Below are 19383 nucleotides of genomic sequence, written 5' to 3' on the forward strand. Positions count from 1 at the left end.
GTGAGGCAACAAAAAGGGGTAGCTAGGGATGTTTGTTGAATTAATAAATACATTTTCTGCCCAATGAACTCCTAGTCACCCTTCAAAACCCCAGTCCCAATGTCCCTCCTCCCTATGCAGAACGTTCACTCTTCCTCTGGGTTCTCTAGTGCTGGTGCCTCCCCCTCTAGCCCATCCCTGCCCCCATGGGACTAGGAATGTCTGTCTGGCTCTGCATCCCCTGGACAGGGGGCTTCTCAGGGGTTCCAACATTGTGCAGATCCAGGAAAAGGGGATTTGCTGACTTATCAAATGAATCACAACATGCAGAAGTGTTTATTGAACTAGTTTCAGTGTAGCACCGTTCTCAGTGGGGCAAGATTCTTGATCTCAGGGCAGAATTTTGAGTCTCGGCTTCGTGGAATGTGTAGAAGTTATCTGGATGATAAGTAGTGGCTGCTGAGTCAGGGATCAAAAAATGAGGGCAGGTGGGATCTTGTTCTTCCTGTATCAGTTCCCTCCCAGGGCACCGGCCATCACTTGAAGCAGACTTCCTTGTGGGAACTGGCTATGAGTTGGCAGACATCCGGCTTCTTGCCCTGGAGGAGATGGCCACGAGTTGGGGTCCTGAAAGGAGACCCTGCCCCCACCAGCTGAGTCCCTCTGTTCCCTGTCTAGCTTACCTGGTACAACTGGCAGACGAGGCGTAAGAGCTGGTCCTCCTCTTTCATGGGTTTCTGCACAAGCAAGACAGGAGGTCATAAGTCCCACCTGCCCCAACCAACCCGTGCTCGGCCCAGAAGGGGATGCAGATGGCCCCAAGTCTGGCCCCTGCCTCCTGCCTCCCAGCCCAGTGGTCACATCCATCAACCCGGTCCCTGCCTGGGGGATGACCCGAGGGCTGCATGAGTTCTTACCCCATTGACGACGACCCAGGGCACATACTGGTGGGGTGGCTGCAGAGCGTCCGTGAGCTGGGCATTGATGTGTAAGAGCTGCATGCCACGGTCTCCTGTGGCACACTCCATGATGGAGTCAGGGGACACCTTTGGAGCATAGATCTGCAGGCACTGAGGGCAGAGGGGGAGCTGGCCAGCTGGGGTGTTGTCTCAGCTTCCTCCCTGTTATCTCCCCAACGGTCCTCCCACTAGCACCACCCCCAACCCAAGCCAAGCTTCTGTTTCCTCACTAGCAACAGGAGACAGTTGGGTTCACAGAGATGCAGCAATGCCCATAAACAACGGGTGCTTAATACATGCCTGAGTGGAGGCCCCCAAGGCAGGGGCTCAGGCTGCTCCTGTCTCCCATAAGACCAGACCCGCAGCCCGACCCCTATAGTGTTTTATCTTCCTGAGAGCATCCGTACTTGCTCTTCCCTCTGCCAGGAGCACTTTTCCTTCCCCTTCCCCTGAGTCTCCTGAGTCTCCCCTCATCCTTTGCACTCCATACTACGACTCTGCAGGGCCTGGAGGTGTCTCAGGGTGTCTCAGGTCTCTTGGGTGGCCCAGATGTTTGATGAATGAATAAACAATCAGGGCAGATGAGTCACTCCTTTGGTTCTTTTTCATAACCCCCCAGGGAGTTAAGTGGGCCTGTCCTGTCATCTCCTTACCCCAGAGAAGGATCACCATCTGTGTCCCTGCACATTCCTGTTCGTCCGAGCCCAGCTCGGAGGCATCTTGTCCAGGAAGCCCTCCCTGATCTACCCACTTCCCCAGAAGATCTTCGTTCTCTCGATTCAGAGATCGAGGCTTCGAGAGGGGAGGCTGTTTTCCTGGGGCTGCACGGAGAGTGGTAGTCATGGCCAGCACTTGAACCTGGGTCTGTCTGGATGCAGGAAGGCCAGGGCCCTCCAACCCAGGCTGAGTGAGGGGCATTGCTCACCGGCTTCAGATTTTTCTCCATGTCATCCATTTCCTCTAGGCAGACAATGGTCAGGAAGGCCGCGCTCCTCTCTAGCTGGTCCAACAGGCAGGCCTGGGGGGGAGCAGGCAAGGATGTGAGGGTGGCCCAGAGCACCCCAAGACCACTCCGGGAATAACCACGAGTGTCCACTAATAAAGCGGAGAATGAAGACGTGATTAAATGGAGGCACACAGGCAAGGGACGGAGCTGGTTGCAGTCCATCCTTTATGAGCCTTGATTTCATTTTCCTTATGGCGGGCAGTCTCCCCAGCCTCGTGCCCCCGACTCGGGAACTCTGGGTGCTGCTCACCTCCACCTTGTTAAGCTTGCACTCCTGCTCGCCGTGCTGGCACGTGAACTCCCACCTGCCGCTGATGTTCTGTTCCTGAAAAGCAGTGGGGTGAGTGCTGGCTGCCCCCCCCGACCCCCTTACCCTGGCCACGGGCCTCAGTTTCACCTGTACCCACGCACCTGAGCGTTTCCGTAGGGCACCAGGGTGACATTGAGGATTTCCTGGACCATCAGCCACGTCGGGAAGAGCTCTCGGATCAAGAAGTACCGGCAGCCGGGGCACAGTGACTCATAGTAGAGGCTCACGTTGATGGGCGGAGGGTCAGACTTCCGGAGGGGCGCCTGCCGGCACAGCTCACCAGCCTGCATGGAAGTAAGGGATGTGATTCAAATGCAGCTCTGCTTGGTTCTCTTGCAGGAAGGGAGCTGCAAACAGTAGGTGCTCCATCTCACACTCCTTCCAGACCTTGCCAGGTGGAATCCTGACTCTGAGGCTTTACAGCATTCCTAAATATTCCTAAATATCAGTCTGTCTGCAGAATGGATGTGACAAAGATTTGCAAACAGTAGGCAGTTAATGAATTCACAAGTCTTGCTTTCTTCCTCCAGGTGAGGTGAAACTCCTCACCCAGGGGGACGCCATGCAGTAAGAATTCAAGGCATGCACATTTCTGGTATCTGCTGTCAATCCTGCCTTCTCGTGAGGCACACCACTAAGGCAGGCTCATTCGTTTCCACTTCATCCCTAGAGCCTTGGCCCTGAGCTGAGCAAGGCCCTACATAGCCGCTTGACTCATTTATTCTTCCTCTCAACGGGCCTACTGAACCCCTCCCAAGGCACTGCAGAGGCGGCGCCTAATAGGTGTTGACTTCCGACTACAGCTGAGGGGCGGCGGGCGGTCGCGTCTGTGAGCGAGTCGTTCACCCTCCAGGGCATCTGCTTACTCCGCACCAGGAGCACGCGAGCTCTTCCCCGGCCGAAATGCACCCGATAAGGAGCCCCTAATGAATGCGGTGGCCACGCGCAGGCCGCTTAGCTAGTCTGGGCTTCCCTCGGCCTAAAAGCGGAGACTCTGATTCCTGCTCCAGATGTACACAGTAGGTGCTCAATGCACCCTGGGGGGGCGGGGGGAGTTGCGGGGGGATGGGGTGGGGGGACAGCTGAGCGACTCAGACTCCAGTTAGGAAAGCGAAAGGGAGAGGAAAGTATGGCCAAAGTGTCAGGATTGAAGCGGGGGTGGGGGCGGGGCGGCGGCCGGCACCGACCCGGGCAGCGTCCCCTCCGGACCCCGGTCGTCCCCGTCGAAGTCTGGGGTGCGGAAGGAGCCGCGCGCACCTCGCCTGGTCGCTGGTCCCCGCCGGCCCGCCCGCCGCGTCGCCTTCTCTACCTCGCAGGGGGCCGCCCCCTCGGGGAGTATTTCCAGCGGGGACGCCCGCGCCGCAGCGGCGACCTCCAGCAGCAGAAGCAGGAGAGGCAGGAACGGCAGGAGAGGCGACGAGGCCATCACAGTGGGGGCGAAAGTGCGACGGCGGGAGCAGCCTCCCGGGGAAGAAGCCGCCTTTAACCAGGCGGTGGCCCAGCCCCCAGGTCGGACACGCCTCCCGGTGCACACGCCTCTCGGGGGCCGGGGCTGACGTCTCCAGAGATCTCTACTTTTTTCTCTCTCTCTCTGGGTCTTTCTTTCCACACCGACCCCACCCGCATCCCACCGCCCGCCAGGTGCTGGGCCCCCAATCACCTGGACAACGGGCTGCCTTTCGGTCTTCCCCGACACTTCCCCGTAATCAGCCCCGTCCAGTCCTGTGAGGCTGGGGCTTGAGCACCTTGAGCGGAGGATAAGCGGGGGCTTAGAGACAGAGACACGGAGAGACCAAGAGATAGGAGGATCTCTATGGGTCCACGGATCCCTCTGGGGGCCGCCAGGGTGCTCCAGGCCCCTGGTCCTAGCCCGGGGACCCCGCCTCCCCACCCCATACTCCGATGAGAGGCGATCCCCGGCCTGGGGGCAGGCAGCAGCTGAGCAGGCCGGGCCCTTTCCCCTAGCCTGGCCCGGACCCCCCTCATTCTCAACCTTCTCCTCTCAGGCTCCAGAGCCCAGACGCTCCAGATCCACCAGCGTGGTCCCGTGGGGCTGACTCAGGCTTGGCCACAGCTGGACCAGAAAGCAGAAGCCAGAGCAGGGAGGGGCTCACTTCTCTTGGCTCCCTCACCCCTGGCTGGGGGGTGGGGAGAGAAAAAAGCTGGTGTTCCTTCTTTCCACCATCCAAAGGCTTGAGGAGGGGGGCATCCCTGTCCTCAGCCAGCGCCCTTGTCAGAAGAGAGGCCCGGGTTGGAGCAGTCATTACCTGAAGCCTGTACTCTGTACATGGATCAGGGGTGGGGGATTGGCCCCATAGGACCCAAACCCACAGGAATCAGCCAAACCCACGTTTGCTCTGGGACAGTGTGGGGATCTCAAGAGATGAAGCCTCAACTCATTCTGTAAAACGGGAGAAGTGAGGTTCGGGGAATAAAGCTACCATAGAGGGCTCAGAGCAGAGGGAGAGTTGCCCCAGGCTGGGTGTGGAGGTGACACAGGTGAGCCTGGGGAGGTGTTGACAGGAGAGTGGTGCGGGCAGGGAGAATAGCCCAGATAAAGGCTTGGCGGCTGGTAGTGTTGGGGGAAGTAACCGAGACGTTCCGACTTCAAGGCCTTGACACGACACAGATTCGGATCCCACCACAGGAAATGCTCACCCGTGGGCTGGAAAACAGCCCAGTCCTCCGCTCCACAGCCCATGTTCCGCTTCAGTTCTGGGGAAACGCTGGCTCGCACGGCCACATTCATAGCAGCAGGTTTGGGAGCTGGGGTTCCCCTGAAGTCTCCACTACTGGATGATCCCCCCACCCCATTCTTCTGAACCCTTAACAAAACCCATTTCCTTTGTGAAACCTCTGCAAGACTAAGCAACACAGCTTTGGGGAACTGTGTGTGCTTGGTCCTGTACTGGGCAGGACAGGAGAAATAGCAATAAATATAATTGCTACTATTTTTCCGGTGGTTATTAAACACCAGCCCTATTGGAGGAATTCATAAATGTAACCTCACCCATTTGATCATGGAACCCTCAGAGGTGTCCACTGGGGGCAGGGGTAGAGACTATTGACCCTACTTGGTAAGAGGAAGCAGGATCAGAGGGGAGGTGACATCTCTGAGAAAACACAGTTGATTTGAGTGTGGGGACCGGCTAGAGGCTCTGTGGGCTGTTCTCTTGTGCCCCCAGGCTCCACCCGGCTGGACTCATGGGACTGAGAAGGTGAGCTTTACCCTGCGTCCACCCATGCAGTGGGTGAAGACCACAGTGGGGGCAGAGTCCGGGCTGGAGTTATTTATGGGGCACCTCCTGACTGACCACTCAGCGGGGACAGTGCTTGGGAAGGACCAGAGCACTGAGGCCAAGGGAAGCAAGTCCTGTCCCTCTGAGAGCCCAGTGGAGAGATGGGTCAGAGGCAGCCTGGTTCCTTCATCCACCTGGGGCTGCCTCAGGCGTGTTGGATCCTGACAGGTGCTGTATGGGAAGAAGAAAGGTCAGAAGGTCCCCAGCCCTGGGGGTGTGAGAGGGAAGGGTAGAGTGACGGGGACCTTTGGGAGAGGGAAGATGGTGAACATGAATCTGCGTCAAAGACAGCATGAGGACCCAGCTCAGTGTCCCCTGGGACATGGCAGCCGGCGTCAGGGACAGGTGTGGAGGGGGGTCAGTGGAGGTCAGCAGGGAGGGGCTGGCACTGCAGACTCCTCTGGGTGTCACGGGAGGGGTTGTGACTATTGAGCCTGCCTGGCAATGAAGCTGCACATCAGAGGGGATGTGACTTCCTGGAGGGTAGGGCTGGTGGCTGATTGCCGGAACTCCAACTCAAACTTGGGGGCCAGGGAGGAGTTGGGCCAGGGTCTACCTGGGGTCCCCACAGCAGGCCAGGGTGTGGGGCAGAGCTTGGGATCTGAGCCTCTCTGCTGTGTGACCTTGGCGGGTCTCTCAACTTCTCTGGATGTGAGCATCTAAACTGGGGTTGGGGGACTTCCCTGGTGGCTCAGTGGTTAAGAATCCACCTGCCAATGCAGGGGACACGGGTTTCAGCCCTGGTCCGGCAAGATCCCACATGCTGTGGAGCAACTAAGCCCGTGAGCCACGACTGAGCCTGTGCTCTGGAGCCTGCGAGTCACAACTACTAAGCCCACGTGCCACAACTACTGAAGCCCGCGCACAACAAAGAGCAGCCCCCACTTGCCGCAACGCAGCAACGAAGACCCAACACAGGCAAAAAATAAATAAAATAAAATAATAAATAATAAAAAAAATAAACTGGGGTTGGGGGTGGAGGTGGGGAGGAGGCAGGGGTTGTCAGCCCTCATTTGGCAGCCCGGAGCTAAAGAAACCTGTCACCAAAGACAGAAGCATCCAACAAGTTCAATGTTTTATATCCACATCAGTATCAACGTACCATACAAAATCCGCCTGCCAGCCTGGCCAGGCAGGCAGGAGGTGGGGTGGGGTGGGGGTCCGTGGGCGGCATAGAAAACCAGGGCTCTCGTCCCAAAGAGGAGAGAAAAGAGGGCTTTACGTACAGTCGAGGAAAAATCAAATCAGAGCCCGACATGATTGAGAAGCCTTGAGTCTGCGTCGCGTAGAGGTGCTGTGGGCAGCGCTGCGTGTCGGCTGCCCCAGAGGTGCTGGTGGCCTCAGTTCCTGGGAGGCCTGGGGTCAGCTCATGAGTTTATTTTTACTTATTTTCTTTTTTTGGGTTACTTCTTGGCAGCAGCCCCATTGTGGTGTTAACCGGGTTTCACTTCAGGATTTGAAGGGGAAGTTGGGGTCTGTGGGGCAGGTCCCGCCTGGCCCCAAATGTCATGGATGAGGTTCTTGGAAGTGGCCAAGCTAAGTTCCTTCCTGCCCTAATCCCAGGTCTATGGCTTAAAAATCGGGGTACCCAGGTCGGGGCCGCACAGCCCGGAGGCCTCTGTAAACATGGCAGGTGCAGCCAAGGTGGGGTTTTGGGGACCCCGGGGGCCTGTCAGGGGCAGGGCACAGGGGTGTGGGTGGCCAGAGCTGCAGGGAGGGCAGTGCCGGTGGGGGAAGGGGGGTGGAGTGGGGGAGGCGGGACCCCCACAATAGATACACAGAGGGAAAGAGACCAAGAGGGAAAGAGAGGACAGACAGATGGAGCTAGAAAGGGACGAAGTGTGACAGTGGGAGATGGACAGAGACTCAGAGAGATGGAGAGACAGGCAGACATGGAGAAGAACCTGAAAGAGACAGGACTGCAGAGAGATGAAGAGAAAAACAGACAGACCTGGAGAAATTCACAAAGACAGGAGAGACGGAGAAGACCCAAGAAAGGACAGACAGGTTCAAACAGATGGAGACCGCGGATGTAGCTGCCACCCGAGCTGGGCCAGTTCTCCTGCTCAGAGCTCAGCGGGCGGCAGGCGGGGGCCCGGGGCCCGGGGCGCGCACAGGATGGGCGAGTGTGACGGTGAGCGCGTCGTTGTGCTGCACCAGCGAGGCATGCTGGTAGTGCAGCACCAGCTCCTTCAGCGACCCGTACAAGTTGTAGGGTTCCGCGAAGCCAAAGCCTGTGGCTGTGCGGTAGATGACGCAGTGCTTGGTGTCGCCGTCCACCCTGGGGGTGCAGGCGAAGGGGTGGGTCAGATGGGCCCCCACCAGGCTCTCCCAGCCCCGCCCCCCTATTCCTGTCAGGTGACCCTGCCTGGGACCTATAGTTCCCCATTTCCTGTATGCTGGGTGCCGACCCGGTCCAGACCCCGCCATCGCCTGCTTTGATACCATCCCAGCTTCCTCCTCTGTCCCCAAGAATCCAGGGCTTCTTCCTGTCTTCCCGAGGCCTAACATACAGTTGGCACTCAATGAGAGCTCTCAGAAGGAATGGGCGGATCCCTCCTCCCCACCTCCAGTCCACCCTCCGTTCCCTTGCCAGGCACTCACACCACAGAACAGGCATAGCAGCCCCGCTGGCTGCTTTCACGGATGAGGAAGGTGCCATCTCGCTTGCCACTCAGCATTTCCTCAGCTTGGGTGCGGTTGATCTTGCCTACATACCATGTGCGTTCCTCGTGGTGGGGGAGATCATCTTCATCCTCCATCAGTGAGTACTGGCTGTGGGGGAGGCAGGGAGGAGCCCTAGTCACTTACTCGTTAGCCTCCAAGGTCCCCCTGCCACCTGGACAACTCTCCCTCCTTGGTGAGCTCCTACTCATTCTGCAAAGCCCACCAAAAATGGCCCCTCCCCTGGGACAACCCCTCCCCCCCCGCCACCAAGTGGTCACTCACTCCTCAGTCTCGTTCTTGATCCCCAACCATTCATTGATTTTCTTCTGCCGGGCACCTTTCTGAGTGAGCCACCTGGGGGGAAGAGGAAAGGTGGGCTCCTGCTGCTCCGCTGGTAGGGAAACAGCAGCTGCAACACAGGCAGGGGCGAGCCACCATGGGCCAGGCCAGCCTGGCTGGAGGCAAGGGTTGACAAGTGCAGGTTCTGGGTGTGATACCCCTGGTTGCCACAAGGGGTCAGCCTTGGCCTGGCCAAGGACCACTTGAACCCAAGTGGACTCCTCAAGCTCTGCCAGGGAACCCCCCTATTTATTATGTTTCTGTTTACACTTTTTGAGACTCTGGGTTGTGCCACCATGGCAAGGTCTTATCACTATCAGAGGCTCAGTCCCGGGGACTTCACGGTGGTGTGCCTTTGCACAGGGCAGCTTTACAAAGGACTTTGAAAGGACCAAGTGAGCTAATGTGTGCACGGTGCTTGGCACACAACAGGTGTACATGAGCGTCCAAGACCCAGGCGGAAGAAGGAGGCCCCTGATGAAGTCCTCAGTGGGTCAGTGGGCAGAGGAGGGATCTTGGGCTCAGGCTGGGCGCCGTGTGCTGGGTTGCACAGTTGGCATTCATGGAGTGGACCCTGTCGGAGGCTCCCAATGACCCAGCCTCGTGAGAGCAGTGTTCCCATTCCACAGCTGAGGCTGAGGCCGCCGCACAGGGAGCCCATCTGAGGGAACTGGGAGGGGCCTGATCGAGAGGGAAGGGGCTGGCGGACAGACAAGGGGGCTAGGGGACTAGGTAGGGCTAGTTGGTGGAGAAAGCAAGAGTGAGACGCATGCAGAGGTCACCTCACCAGGTGCCCCTGCACTAACGGGGGGATCCACGGTTGAGTGCAGAGCCAGGCACTCACACGAGGTACTGGTCTCTGATCTTGCGCAGTTGCATGAGGTCTGGCTTGAGGCTGTTCATGCGCTTGTCAATCTCTCGGTTGTCGGAGGCCTGTGCCCGCAGCTCCTGTTCCAGCTTCGTGCGGCTCTCGTGGATCTCAGCAATGCGAGACTTAAGTCGCTCTGAGTTCAGCAGGATCCTGTGGGAGGAGTGGCTCAGAGGCCTCAGATGGCTCCCAGTATCTAAGCCTTTGGACATGCTATTTCCCTGATTGCTCTTTCTGGCAAACTCCTATTCATCCTTCAAAGCCCATTTCAACCAACCCTCTCTTCCCCTGAAACCCAGGCTGCCCTCTCTGTTTCCTTTCTTTCCCTACTTGCGCTGTGTCAGATCAAGGTGTGGTAGGGCAGGGCAGAGGAACCAGACTCACCTCTGCATCTCTTTCTCATTGCCCTCACGCCGGAAGCGCTCCAGATATTCCTTGCTGCACTTCTCCTGTGTCTGGCCCTGCTCTTCAAAGATCTTGATAGTCTCATTGAAGGCCTCTATGGCTGTGCGCTTCATCTGCAGTTCCTGGAGGAGGGGGTAAATCTGAGCACCTCCTGGGACTCCCTGCAAGTCCCTCGTGAAGGATAAAGGCAGATCGCAACCTGATATGGAGACTTTGCTCAAGCTGTTCCCTCCACCACGTGCATCGTTCCTCTAGCCCCTCCTTCACCAAACGAACTCCTATTCAGCCTTCAAACCCCACACTCCCCAAACCCCCTCTTCCTTTAGATCCTCCTTTAGGCACCTTAAAAAAATACCTGGGTCTGTGAGCACGGCTGAGAATTAATGATAAATCTAGTTGCTACAATTCATGGGGCTCCTTCTCAGAGTAGATGCTGCACCAAGCACCTTCCATGCATCATCTCATAAAACCTCCCAAGAGCCTCCTACAAAGTCAGAACTATTAATGGGGAAACTGAGGCTCAGGGGGCCTAAGCTATTTCCACGGTCATGATGTTCCTAATTGATCCCAGACAGGTATCTTGTCCACTTAGAACCTCAGGTGACCCATCACTAGAAAGGGGACAAGACAGAAATTGCTCAGGGACTACAGGGGAGACAAAGAAATTCCCTGCTCGAGATGGGATGTTCAATCTGAATAAGTTGTATCTCAACTTACAAAAGAAATTTATTAACACAGTCCTTGAGTAATAAAACCTCCCCCCACTTCCTTGTTTTTAAAAGACACTGCTCTTTTCCATGACCTCCTGACGCTTTGTCTTAGGCAACTCTTCGTCAGGCGGTTATCATCATTTTGAATAACATCCAGGTTGAAGGGGATGGAGAAGTAATTAAGACTCACGGTTCCAGTTTCCAGATGGGGAGACTGAGGCCCAGAGGCTCAACCAAGACATCTCCCACAGCTCAGCCGCTCCTGGGAGGCTGGTTGGTGCCTCTTCATCTGTTTTTATTTGTTTTTTTTAGAACCACATACATTGATTTCTATGCTTTTAGAGTGATCCCTGGTTGTAAGAGCCTGCTGTGACCTAGAAGTGGACATCTGTCCCTGTGGCCTTGGCACTGCCCCTCCGTGCCTGGGTCTCCCGGGATGCGCTGGCCCGCGGTACCTGGGAGGTGCGTGTGTACTCCTCGTAGAGCTGGTCATACTCGCGGCTCTTGTCCTGGTACTGCTGGTGGTAGACCTTGAGCTGGGCACCCACTGCTTCCACACTGTCCTCCTTGACGATCTGGTCCTGGGGATACCCGGTGCCGTCAGGGAAGCTACCTGGGAAACAGGCCCAGGGCCGGCCAGGCACCACCCACCCCCGCCCCCAGCTCCCACCCCAGCCCTGTACCTGCTGGTACTTGGACACCGGGTAGAGGAGCCGCGTGTCCAGCTTGGCGTTGTACTGAGCCAGCGACTCGTGGCGGTAGTGGGTGATGAGGTCCACAACAGAGCAGAAGGTGAGTGGCTCCGAAAAGCCATAGTGCCCGTCTCGGTGGAAGACCTTGATCAGCTTGTTGTTCCCACCTTTCCTAGGGGCGGGTGAGAGGGGGTGTCAGCAACCAGCAGCATCCGCAGACCCAGCAACGTCCCACTGGCTATGCGACCCCCAGTCCTCTGACCTGGGTGTTCTCCCTCCCACCGCTCACCCCTGGTCTCCCTGAAGGGACAGGCCCCCACCTGAGGGTCAGTGTGTACTCCCCCTGGATCTTGCTCGATGCATCTCGGACCAGAAAGGTGCCATCAGGTGTGTCCCGCAGTTTCTCATTTACCTCCTCCCTGTGGAGACAGCCAGGACTGGGGCTGCTCACTGGGAGACCCGACCCCTCAGGCTTTGCCCACCATGTGGCTCCACCCCACAACCCTACCTGGAGATGTCACCCCAGTACCACTCAGCATCCTGCAGGGAGGGCGGGTTGCCCCCATTGGCCAGGCCTGTGGGGGCTGGCTTTGCCTTGGGGGGTTTTGGCGGCAGTGCTGGGGGACAGGAAAACAAATGCACACTGAGCACCAACTGTATACTGTGGCCAGCTCCCATTGCAACCAAGCCTGCTGATACTGGCAGGGCTCCGAGTCAGCATTCTTGGTCCCCAACGATAGGAGCTAATAAAAGGGGGTGGAGGTCACCTGGGGGCGCAATCTCCTGTTCCTCCAGATGTTCCTGAAGCAACTTCTCCACCAGTAGCGCAGGGAAGTCGGGGGTGGCCTCAGTCCTAGGGGGAAGAGACGTGTGGTGAGCGCCGGGTAGGGCCTGGTGTGCACAGGGCCCTGCGTGTGCTTGCGTGTCTGGCGGGGGGTCTATGTGAAAGCGTGAGAGGGGAAGAAGAGTAGGTGACGCAGGCTGGTGTGGGAGACCCACTACTGTTTATGTATATGCAGTTAGCTCCCAGTAAGTATTCATACAACAAACAACAGGAATCAGCACGTGAAGGAAGGTACAGACACCACCCAAGTGCCGGCCCTCCGGTCTAGGCCCCATCGCCTTGTCCCAAGGCCTGCTAGAGTCTTCCTGGACCTCAAGTCCCACCCCTTGTTATCCTTCCTAGCTCGCCCATCAGGACAGCTCTGGCCTCTTCCCCGCTGGGCCCCGTCCACACTCCTTTCTCATCGTCTAGACCCCCGCCCTGGCTACGTCTCCAGCCCTTCCTCCATCTAAAGCCCCACCCCTTTTTGCTCCGGCTCAGCCCCGCCTCCCCAGCCCCGGCCTCTCACCCGTCGGGCGCGACCCCTGGCGGCGGCGAAGGCGACGGCGCCCGCAGCAGCAGCGGCCCGAAGGCGGCGCTCAGGGCACGCACAGCTGGGCCCAGGGCTGGGGCGCGCCGGGCCACCCGGCCCAGGTGCTGGAGCAGGAAGCGCAGTGTGAGCGCGCTGTGCAGCGGCAGTGTCGGGGGCTCCAGCGCCGGCCCCACGGGCCCCGCGGCCTCTGCGGACAGACGGCCAGAGGAGGGTGAGCCAGGGCTGGCACCCACCCGCCCCAGAGCCCTCCCCAGTCCGGGATTCCTGCCAGACTCACCCCGCAGGGCTCGGTGTGCCTCAGCCACGGCCTCGGGTGTCACAAGGGGTGCGGGCAGCGCCAGCAGGAAGCCCTTCACGCCATCTGTCAGGGCTGCAGCGTCCCACTGCTCCATATCGCTCAGCGACCAGTCTGCGGGTGCAAGGGGGATACATCGATCCAAGGCGGGTGCAGGGAGGGGACATCATCCGTCCAGGGCAGGTTCCTCTCCCACTCTTGCCCACTGAAGCTTTCCCTCACCTGTGCGCGCGGCAGGTACCTCAGGCCTGTAGCTGTCTAGCCCTGTGGGGAAGGGGATGGGGTAGGTCAGTGCCACCCCACGTGGCAAGGCGAGCTCTCAAATGCTGCCTCGACCCCTGTGTGGGGTCTGGGGTGGCTACTAACCTCCCAGAGGTAAGAACAGGGGGAGGGGAGGGAAATGGTGGCAGAGGGCACGGCGCATGCAATGATGGGGTCTACATTCCCCTGGGAGTTACTCCTTCCCCAACTCAACATGGAGGCCCAGAACATCCAGACTCAGCCACTTCCCATACAGAGTGAGCCCAGCAGCCCTGTGAAGGAGATGAGTTGCCCATCACTAGAGGTAAGCAAGCAGAATCCAGGGGTTGCAGCCAGGCCGAGGCTCACCTGTCCGCTCAATGGCCTCCACAAGTTTCACCAGGATAGGGGGAGCCACATCAGGCGGGGAGAACTGGTCGGGTAGGTCAGGGAGTGTGAGGCCTGGCAGGAGGGGACAGAATGTTGGCAGGGTCCCTAGAAGGACCCCGGCCCCTCTCTTTGCCTGCTGCATCTCAGCCCAAGTGCCTGGCATCTGGACCACCACTCTGGGCTGGGGGACAGAAGGCCCAGCTGGTGGGGCTGGGAGGGCTGAATTAGTGGGGAACGATTTTCTAGGTTAAAATATCAATTCACCCAACTACAGAGGCCAGATATAGTTGGCCGACTAGTGTCCTCCCAAATGGTATGTCCACTTCCTAATCTCTGGTACCTGTGACTGTGACCTTACTTGGAAATAGGGTCTTTGCGGATATAATTAAGGTAAGGATTTCAAGATGAGATCCCTAAATCCAATGACTGGTGTCGTTATAAGAGAAGGCCTTATGAAGAGAGAGGCAGAGATTGGGGTGATGTGGCCACAAGCCAAGGTACACCTGGAGCCCCCAGAAGCTGGAAGAAGCAAGGAAAGATCCTCCCCTAAAGCCTCTGGACAGAGCACAGCCCTGCCCACACCTTGACTTTGGACTTCTGGTCTCTGGAACCATGAGAAAATAAACTCCTGTTGTTTGAAGCCACCAGTTTGTGGTAGTTCATTACAGCAGCCACAGGACACTCATACAGCAGGTTTAGGGCTCTGCCATTGCTTGCTGTGCAACCTCAGGCACAGGACCCACCCTTTCTGTGCCTCAGATTCCTCAACTGAGAAACTGGTCGATGGAATCATCTCTCCTTTCTCAGTGGGAACAACAAAGTGGTTGAAGAGAGTAAAAGGAAAATACCCCAGCTGGATCAGAACACCTCATTCCAAGGACCCTTCTCCATTTTCTAAGTCATTTTGTTTAAAAAAAAAAAAAAATTTCCCCCCTTTTGAAAATGCTGACCTCCTTCCATGTCCCAACTCCGCCCCCACCCCCCAGCCCCATGTTTCTGCCCCACCCAGCCTTTTGTGCTCAGGCGCACTCTGCCTGCACGGCCACCATTTGATGCAGCTTTGGCCCTTGGCGGGGACGCCCTGGCACACAGCAGGAGCAAGCCGGGGCCTGCGGGGCCTCCCTGAGTGATGGGCCAGGTGGTGCCTTGAGCTGAAGAAAGGCCCAGCTGTGTCGAAAATGCAAAAAAAAAAAAAAAAAAAAAGTGAGCGAACAAGGGGAGGTGGGTGACATCCCAGCTGGTAAGGGGGCTCTGAAATTCAACTTTGAAATTTGCCTGTGACCAGTTTGCAAAGCATGGAGGGAGGTCCCATTAGGATAGACATTATCCCCATTTTACGGATGAGGAACTGAGGCTCAGGGAGGGAGCAACCTCCCCGTGGGTGCACAGCCAGACGGGGGCGCAGGTGACATCAGGGTTCGGCACGCAGTTCCCTGCGTGGAGTTGAATGGAGGGAAGGCAGGCAGCTGCAGCCTGCTGCCTGGTGGTCCCAGGATCCCGGAGGGTCAGGGCTTGAACAAAAGGACTAGTACCCCCCATTTCCAGATGAGGAAACTGAGGCCTGGAGAGGGGTGGTCCTAGCCGATGTCACATAGTCCTGGAAGATTTGGAGGGTGGGGCTGGGTGGCCGCCCGGAGTGGGGATGTGTGTGGTGTCTGGACCCAGGCCAGGCACAGGAGGGAGGCGGCTGTTACCAGGGGGAGAGGCAGATTCTGGCTGGGAGCCCGGATGGGGCCGCCTCCTGCTCCTCTAGGCCGAGGCGGGACGCAGGCCCTGGCCCTGGAGACGCCAGATGCTGCAAAGCCCAAGCCAGCAACCATGCTGCCTCAGCACCCCGCCATTTCACCCCACGCTGTGGGACTCTGGCCTGACCCTCTTTGGGCATCAGTGTCCCTCGGGCACAAAACCAGGCAGGCCATCGGGTGGGGCCTCGGTGCCTCCCAGGGGCTTTGGCCTTCACTGGGTGACTGCCCCTGAGCGAGTGGTCCAACCCCCTTGCACCCTGGTCTCCACATCTGTACACAGGGCCTCACTGGGTGGCTGTGAGGGTCGGAGCAGACCACGCTGGGTGCTCAGCACTCATCAGCCTCCTCCCCACAAGCTGAGCCTCGGTTTCCCTGGTTGGAACCCACACACCCTGCCCAGCATACAGCCCAGCACGCAGCAATTGCAGCGTATGTTCAATGCCCTGATTCTCCACTCCCAGGACACTCTTTGGAAGTAGGGATGGCCGAGGGTCTCTTTGGGGAGGGATGTAGGGTCCTCACACGTCACTGTGCTGCGTGGCCTCGACTGAGTAGCCCACCTTCTTTGGGCTTTTTGGCTCTCTTCATTTTGGAAACCGGAAAATTAGGGTTACAACAAAGGGGGTTCCTCAAGGGATTCTGTCTGCAAACCACAAGATGAAGCTAAATTGAGCCCCTGAATCTTACTGGACACTCCCTATTGTCTTCAAAATCAATCCCACAAAGTCCTTGAGGGGAGGACCCCGCCCGTTTTCTCACTCCACTCCACCTGACGACTTGTCCCCTGAACCCGTCATGACATTCCCACCTCAGGGCTTAGGGCTTTTGTCCTCGCTGTACCTGCTGCCCGGAGCCGTTTACCCCCATCTCTCCTGAGAGGCTCCTTCCTCACAGCATCTGTCATCACCTAATCACGTTCTCGTCACTTCTTGAACCAGAAGCCCCATGAGGGCAGGGCCAGGCCTTGTGTCCACCACTCAGTGCCCAGAGCCATGAACTGCATCCAGCACTTGACGGCAGTGTAATCAACACTTGCCGACCAACCCAATGTCCTTATTCCTCCTCTCCTGGAAGAAGTACCATTGCCTCATGGGAGAGAAGAGGAAACTGAGGGTCTGAGGGCACTCCCCCTTTTCCCCAGCCCTGCCAGGGCCCCTACCTGTTGCTCACCTGGCTCAGGGGGCCCATCTCGGGGCCTGGCAGGCAGTGGGCGTGGGCCACGTGGGCGAGGCCCAGGCCGGGCCAGGGTCACAGGCCCTAGGAACTCAACATAGGTGCCAGGGAAGTCGCCGCGCTGCCGTGTACGCTCATTGAGGCCAGGCATCCAGCCCACGCTCTGTGGGCAGCGCTCACTGCCCTCGGCCACGCCCAGCGCCTGCAGGGCTGCCCTGCTCACCACCAGCACGTCGCCCGGCAGCAGCTCCAGGTCCTCCGGCCGCTCCCGGCGGAACGGGTACAATGCACGGTATTGGAAGCCCTCGGCGCCAGCCATGGCTGGACAGGGTGGGGTATGGATGGTCAGGTGGCTGCTTGGAGCCCCAGTGGCCCCATCAGCCTGGGGTGGGGGCCAGGAGGGTCCGCTGGGTGGGCTTGGGGACTCAGACCTCTATTTCCACCAAGAAGTTACAGGTGACCACAGGGGATGCTCACGCCTTGCTTCCCACCATTGTTCCACGACCCTGACAAGGGTCACTCGTTGCTCGGTCCACCATTCGTCAACCGGTGGGAGGGGGTCGGCAGCAGCGTGATCTCAGGTCACTCAGCCGCTGCGTCCCCCCTCAATCCGTAGGGCTGGGCTGGGCCGCTCACTCCCTCGCGTGGGGAGCCATCGGCTCCCGAGGCTGGCGGCTCTTCCAGCTGCGCCAGGCGAGGGGGCCGAGGGCACAGGCTGTCACCATGCTCGGCTCGGGACGCCAACCTAGGGGGAGAGGGGCAGGGCAGCATCAGCCAGTTTGGACTCCTGCCACCCCTAACTCAGAGATGGGCCCAAACACCAGGTTAGAATCCCCTGACTCATTGGCTAACGGGGGGCCAGTCCCTGCCCCCTCAGTTTCCCCAGCTGTAAAATGGGTACAACAATAGCCCTCCTTTGGGGTTGTTGGGGGCACAGCTCCAAAGAATCTGCCCCGGGCATACTGCATACTCAGTAAACAAGCTCTTCATCATCCCTGTTAGAGATGGGGAATCTGAGGCTCAGAGCAGGGAGGTCTTTGTTGGACAACTCAATGGGCCAGGATGCCAGGACTCAAAAACTCAGATCCGTCCAACTTCACAAGGCCCAGGATAGATGAGAGGAGGCAGCAGCCACATAACAGACAGTTATACCCAGAGTGGGTAGGGTGTAATGGGTGGTGCTCAGGGTGCTGTGGGAGCCCCAGGGAGACTGGGCCAGCTGAGCACAGAAGGAGGCATCAGGGGCAAAAGGCGGTAGGAAAGGAGGTCCAAGCAGAGGCCCCAGCACAGGCAAAGGCCTAAAGGTGAGTCCAAACAAATGGATCTCTGATCTCTGCAGGGGAGGAGGGAATGGGGGTGGGGGCGGTGTCCAGACATTGCTCAGTTTGGTGCCCACACAGTAGGTACTCAAAACAGAAGGGGGTTGGTGGGAGGCCAAGAAAACCTTAGCCCCAGGGTAGACATGGAGCCAGTAAAGGGTGGAGGGAAGGAGGGCACTGCAACTGCCAAGAGGGAGGCTGCTGGATGCAGGGGCAATGATCACTCCTTAGGAGCCCCCAGTCTCAGGGAGACACAGCCCAGCACAGACACATTCTCAATCTCAGCCCTGCAGGTTCAGTCCTCCAGAGAGGTTGGGGGGTGGTAGGCGGTGCTTTTCCTAGGGGCGGGTCCTCACAGAGGAGAGGAGGGGGCACTGGCCAGAGGAAAATAGTACAGGCAAAGACTTGACAGCAAGAACTGCTTGCCAAGAGTTCAGGGTGGCTTTAAGAAAGCCACAGACCACGCAGGGCCTCGAGTGCCAGGCAGAGGGTCAGACTTTATCCCTCGACCACGGGAGCAGCAAGAGGTGTCCGAGCAGGGAGCACAAGCTCCACATTCCAGGACGCCCCAACTTACCCGCTCCCTGGCCCCTGTACCCCCACTCTACAGGTGGGGAAACTGAGGCCTAGCGAGGGGGACGTCCAGGAAACCGCCTAAATCCGCTTGCCTGCCCGCCTCCGCGCCCAGCTGAGCACACGTTTGCACACGCCCCAGTGTGCGCGCCTGGGAACCAGCGCTCCCCGAATCCAAGAGGCGGGTGGAGAGGCCAGGCCTGGCTGGGGTCTTGGCGGCTGGACTCAGGGCCTGCGCGCTCACGCGTGTGCAGACGCGCACTCGGGCCTGCGTGGACCCCGCAGCCCAGCCCAGGGGCCGGAAGTGGAGTCGACCCTCTGCCGTCTTGCACCCCACTATGCCCCACACAATGCCTGGGCGCCCCTCATTACTGCTCGATGCCCCACTCCCGGCAGGGCCTCCCTCAATTCAGGGCCGCAGCTCCAACCCCTTATCTCTGTCTAGGGTCCCCCGTTCCGCCCTCATCGTCCGGGGAAGGCTGCAACGCAGCCAGGTCGAGCCAGAGGCCTCCCGCTCCCTGCGGCCCCCAGTTCCCGCGGGGCCCGATGCAACCCTGCTCGCATTCTGGCTTCCACCGTGGCCCCACACTCTGCCTGGGCGCCCCCGCATCTGACCGAACCCCAAGACCGGCCTGCCACGCGGACCAGGCCGGACTTACCTGGTCGCGGCCGCCACCGCTGCTGCCGCAGCCGCCGTCACGCAGAGCCGAGCCAGACCCGTGGCTCCACCGCGGCCGCCGTCGCCGCAGCCGCGGGATCCCCACCTCCGCCGCCGCCGATGTTCCGAACAGTCGGGTCCGCCCCCGGCGGAAATGGCCGAGCGTATTCGGGCCGGGAGGGTGCAATGAGGCCGAGGCGGAGCCTGGGAACGCTCGAATGCTTCCGGAAAGAGCCGAACGTACTCCCGCGGGACTGGAGGGTAACGGGGTGGGGGTGGGGCGCCCCGAGATAGCCGACCATTTCCGGAAATAGCCGAAGATAATCGGGTCAGATGAATAATTCCGAGGCTGGGCTCGGCTAGGCTCGGCTGGACTCAGA

At 58.8% G+C, this 19383-nt stretch overlaps 2 protein-coding genes across 4 annotated transcripts; both read right to left on the reverse strand.

The window, feature by feature from the left end:
• Positions 1 to 292: 292 nt before the first annotated feature.
• On the reverse strand, positions 293 to 3763 carry IFI30 (IFI30 lysosomal thiol reductase). The gene is made up of 7 exons (XM_082621691.1): positions 3564 to 3763; positions 2356 to 2538; positions 2195 to 2269; positions 1864 to 1956; positions 897 to 1049; positions 663 to 716; positions 293 to 578 (listed from the first exon to the last, which is right to left on the reverse strand). Exons 1-7 carry the CDS (start codon positions 3678 to 3680, stop codon positions 516 to 518), a joined length of 738 nt encoding a protein of 245 aa, XP_082477817.1. The 5' UTR covers positions 3681 to 3763; the 3' UTR covers positions 293 to 515.
• Positions 3764 to 6613: 2850 nt separating this feature from the next.
• On the reverse strand, positions 6614 to 19124 carry PIK3R2 (phosphoinositide-3-kinase regulatory subunit 2). Of its 3 annotated transcripts, XM_082623734.1 has the most exons (16): positions 19005 to 19124; positions 16451 to 17198; positions 13515 to 13607; positions 13128 to 13169; positions 12888 to 13019; positions 12587 to 12797; positions 12002 to 12087; positions 11743 to 11851; positions 11555 to 11653; positions 11226 to 11406; positions 10998 to 11123; positions 9812 to 9954; positions 9404 to 9580; positions 8503 to 8574; positions 8158 to 8328; positions 6614 to 7834 (listed from the first exon to the last, which is right to left on the reverse strand). In XM_082623734.1, the coding sequence occupies exons 2-16, from the start codon at positions 16770 to 16772 to the stop codon at positions 7627 to 7629; spliced, it is 2172 nt and encodes a 723-aa protein (XP_082479860.1). In that variant the 5' UTR covers positions 16773 to 17198; positions 19005 to 19124; the 3' UTR covers positions 6614 to 7626. The 3 variants fall into 3 exon arrangements, with proteins under 3 accessions (XP_082479860.1, XP_082479861.1, XP_082479862.1); XM_082623735.1 differs by lacking the exon at positions 13515 to 13607; XM_082623736.1 differs by lacking the exon at positions 11555 to 11653.
• Between the last annotated feature and the right edge of the window lie 259 nt (positions 19125 to 19383).

Source organism: Mesoplodon mirus (genome assembly GCF_964341445.2).
Source record: "Mesoplodon mirus genome assembly, chromosome: 5".
NCBI classification, from domain to species: domain Eukaryota; kingdom Metazoa; phylum Chordata; class Mammalia; order Artiodactyla; family Ziphiidae; genus Mesoplodon; species Mesoplodon mirus.

What these genes read in the sequence shown, in the direction of transcription:
- IFI30 (XM_082621691.1), bottom strand. Translation starts at nt 3,680, where the DNA reads ATGGCCTCGTCGCCTCTCCTGCCGTTCCTGCCTCTCCTGCTTCTGCTG. An exon ending in TGGAGAAAAATCTGAAGCCG is followed by an intron (nt 1,050 to 1,863) that starts GTGAGCAATGCC and finishes CTCTGCCCTCAG; the next exon opens with TGCCTGCAGATCTATGCTCC. An exon ending in CCTGGGTCGTCGTCAATGGG is followed by an intron (nt 717 to 896) that starts GTAAGAACTCAT and finishes TTGCTTGTGCAG; the next exon opens with AAACCCATGAAAGAGGAGGA.
- PIK3R2 (XM_082623734.1), bottom strand. Translation starts at nt 16,772, where the DNA reads ATGGCTGGCGCCGAGGGCTTCCAATACCGTGCATTGTACCCGTTCCGC. An exon ending in TACTGGGGTGACATCTCCAG is followed by an intron (nt 11,654 to 11,742) that starts GTAGGGTTGTGG and finishes CTGTCTCCACAG; the next exon opens with GGAGGAGGTAAATGAGAAAC. An exon ending in AATGAGAAAGAGATGCAGAG is followed by an intron (nt 9,581 to 9,811) that starts GTGAGTCTGGTT and finishes CTCCTCCCACAG; the next exon opens with GATCCTGCTGAACTCAGAGC.